The sequence below is a fragment of the Monoraphidium neglectum genome, assembly GCF_000611645.1.
Source record: "Monoraphidium neglectum strain SAG 48.87 unplaced genomic scaffold scaffold04785, whole genome shotgun sequence".
Lineage (NCBI taxonomy): Eukaryota > Viridiplantae > Chlorophyta > Chlorophyceae > Sphaeropleales > Selenastraceae > Monoraphidium > Monoraphidium neglectum.
Genome location: NW_014008844.1, coordinates 1 through 2,662, shown reverse-complemented (window position 1 = coordinate 2,662; position 2,662 = coordinate 1). Strand labels below are relative to the sequence as shown.

The 2,662-nt window shown below is 70.7% G+C and overlaps 1 protein-coding gene across 1 annotated transcript; it reads right to left on the bottom strand.

Annotated features, from left to right (window-relative positions):
- Nucleotides 1-227: 227 nt before the first annotated feature.
- Nucleotides 228-2,396, bottom strand: MNEG_14811 (hypothetical protein; the record flags this gene model as incomplete). The annotated part of the gene is made up of 4 exons (XM_014036718.1): nucleotides 228-419; nucleotides 676-1,230; nucleotides 1,452-1,682; nucleotides 2,007-2,396. The coding sequence occupies 4 exons, from the start codon at nucleotides 2,394-2,396 to the stop codon at nucleotides 228-230; spliced, it is 1,368 nt and encodes a 455-aa protein (XP_013892172.1).
- Nucleotides 2,397-2,662: the final 266 nt, after the last annotated feature.

The window sequence follows — 2,662 nt, the reverse complement described above, 5'->3', positions numbered from 1 at the left end:
CGCTCACGCACCCTCTCCTCTTCACAGGCAAACAAGCAAGCCTGCGCCAACCTGCATGCCCCTCCCATTGACGCGCAGCCGGCAGCGCAACCGCGACGGGTTACACGAACCAGGTGACGCGCCGCCAGCAACGGGCGGCTGCACTCCCGCCCGCCTCGCCGCTTCAGCTGTGTCCATGCCAGCTGATGGGCGGCGTCACCCAAGTGACGCCCGGGCGGACCCGTGAGTCACGCGTAGCCGACCTTGTCGCTGTCGTCACTCTGAATCAGCTCCTCCTCGTCCGGCCCCAGCATGCCGCCGTGCACCTCGCGCGTGTGGCCGTCCGCGGCGGTCTCGTAGCGGTGCGCCGCTGGCGGCGGGTGGCGCCGCCGCGCGCCGGCTGCCTTGACGGCGGTGCCGTCGTCGCCTTTGTAGCCGACCTGCGGGCAGCGGGGTGCGGCGTTGCCGGCCAGCCGGCAGGCGCGGGGCACCGAGTTTAGCCCTTTAGGTATGAAGGAGACATGATACACGCAGCTTCCCGGTGAGATCTTGAGCAAGCTGGGGCGCCATCCTCTGCAATTGCAGACCATCCAGCTTCCGCACCCCTCGCACATGCCGCCCCGCTCGCAGCCACGCAGCCACAAGCATGCCAATACACAGCCCCTGCAGGCACAGCCATCCTCCCACTCAGATTACCTTGTCTGAGTCATCCGACTCCAAGACTTCCTCCTCTGTCGGCCCAGTCAGGTCACCAAAGTGCGGCCGCCGCGCCTCGCTGCCCAGCCCGGGCCGCGAGCGCCGCTTCTCGCCCCGCGCCGGCTCCTTGCCGCCGCCGCCGTCGCCGCCGCCGCCGCCAGGGGCCCGCCGCTTCTTGCCGCCGCGCTGCTGCTGCTCTGCCGCCGCCGCCGCCGCCGCCGTCGCCGCCGAGCCCTTGCCCCTCTTGCCCTTGGGTGCCTCCTCCTCCTCGTCCTCTTCCTCCTCGCCCTCCCCCTCGCCGCTGCTGTCCTCCTCGTCCTCCGACCCGCTGTCCTCCTCCTCCCCCTCCTCCTCCCCCTCATCTTCCCCCTCCTCCTCCTCGCCGTCCCCCGCCGCCTCCGCCATCACCATGAGCGCCGCCCGTTTGACCGCGGTCAGCACCGCCTTCTCGCCTTCCACCACGCGCGCCGCCGACCACGCGTGCGACCCGGGCGCGGCGCCGGCGGCTGCCGCGGCGGCGGCCGCGGGGTACCGCTTCTGGGCGAGTCCGCACGCCTGCTCGGGTGAGGGGCAAAGCAGCAGAGTGATCGCCGTGGGCGGCGCGCGGCCTTCTGACGGCAAGACAGCAAGCTTTCGTTTTGTGCATGCAGGGGTGGCTGTATCGCTACCTGTAGCTCTGGCCGGGCTGGTGCTGCTCAGAGCAGTGGTCCAGTCAGCAGGGCAGGGTCCCATGTCCAAGGGAGACCCCTGGAATCTGAACAGGCACGCCACCCCACCTGCAGGACCGTCGACCCGACCATCTCCCCGAAATCCCCCTGCAGCAGGTCCCGACCCAGCGACAGCCGCTGCCGCGGCCGCCGCGGCGCCGGCTCGTCGGAGCCGCCGCCGTTGGCTTGCCCCTCGCCGCCGCCTCCGCCGCCGCCGCCTGTGCCGGCGTCGGTGGCGGCGGCTGCCTCGTTCTGCTCAGACCCCAGCTGCTCAAACTCCTCTGACGTCATCAGCAGGACCTGGGGCCGGACCAGGGGGGTTGCAAGCCGATCCAAACATCAAACACGAACAAATGTTGGCCGGTCCGAGGTCGCAGCACGACTTCCAGATTTGATGGCTGGTGATGTGTCAAGCGAATGCAGCCACTCCACCACAGAACTGTGACCACGGTTGGCAATAGCAGGCCCGCATGTAAAGCCTCCGCGCCAGCCAACACGCAGGCACATAAACAAGCCGCCTCCGACGCGCCCGTCGCCGACAGCCCCATACTGCAGCGGCCACGCCGCCCGGCGTCGTCGCGAGCGCCGCGCGCAGCCCCGCCCTCCCGGCCCCCCGCGCCGCACCTGCACGGTGGTCAGCAGCTCATCGCTCAGAGGCTCCGCCGCCGTGGCCACGAACTCGGTCTCCCCAGGCGCAGCTGCCTGCAACAGCCCCGCGGCGCCCAGCAGCGACTCTTTCTTACGCAGCAGCGCCCCGCCGACGACGGCGGCGGCCTCCGCGCCGCCGAGCGTGCGGCGGGCGCCGTCCAGCAGGAGCCGGTAGGGCAGCAGCGCGTAGTTGTGTGGGTTGGCAGAGCAGCCGCCGGGCAGCTGCTCGAGGAAGCCATAGGTTTGCAGCAGCTGCGCGTCTGACAGGTCGCCGTATGTGTGCAGGACCTCCTCCCCCTTTGCTATGGCGCGCTCTGGCCGCGGGGTGGAGCGGGGGGAAGCCAGGGGGCAGGGGGGACGTGGCATGTCGCGGTGCGAAAGGCCGGGGCTGGTAGCGAGGGGCCCTCGGCGCTCGGGGTGTGGAGCAGGGCTGGCTGCTGCTGGAGGAGGGCAGGCGGTGCCGGCAGCTCTGCGTGGCGGCGTCCCTGCAGCACACGCCCTCAAACGCGTACACAAGGTGTCGCATATGCGCGCTCACGACCATGGCGCCCCTCGGGGGAGCCCTACGGATCTAAGCACATGGCATCACGCCCCACCTCATCCATGCCACCCCATCCCACCCCGTCCCACCC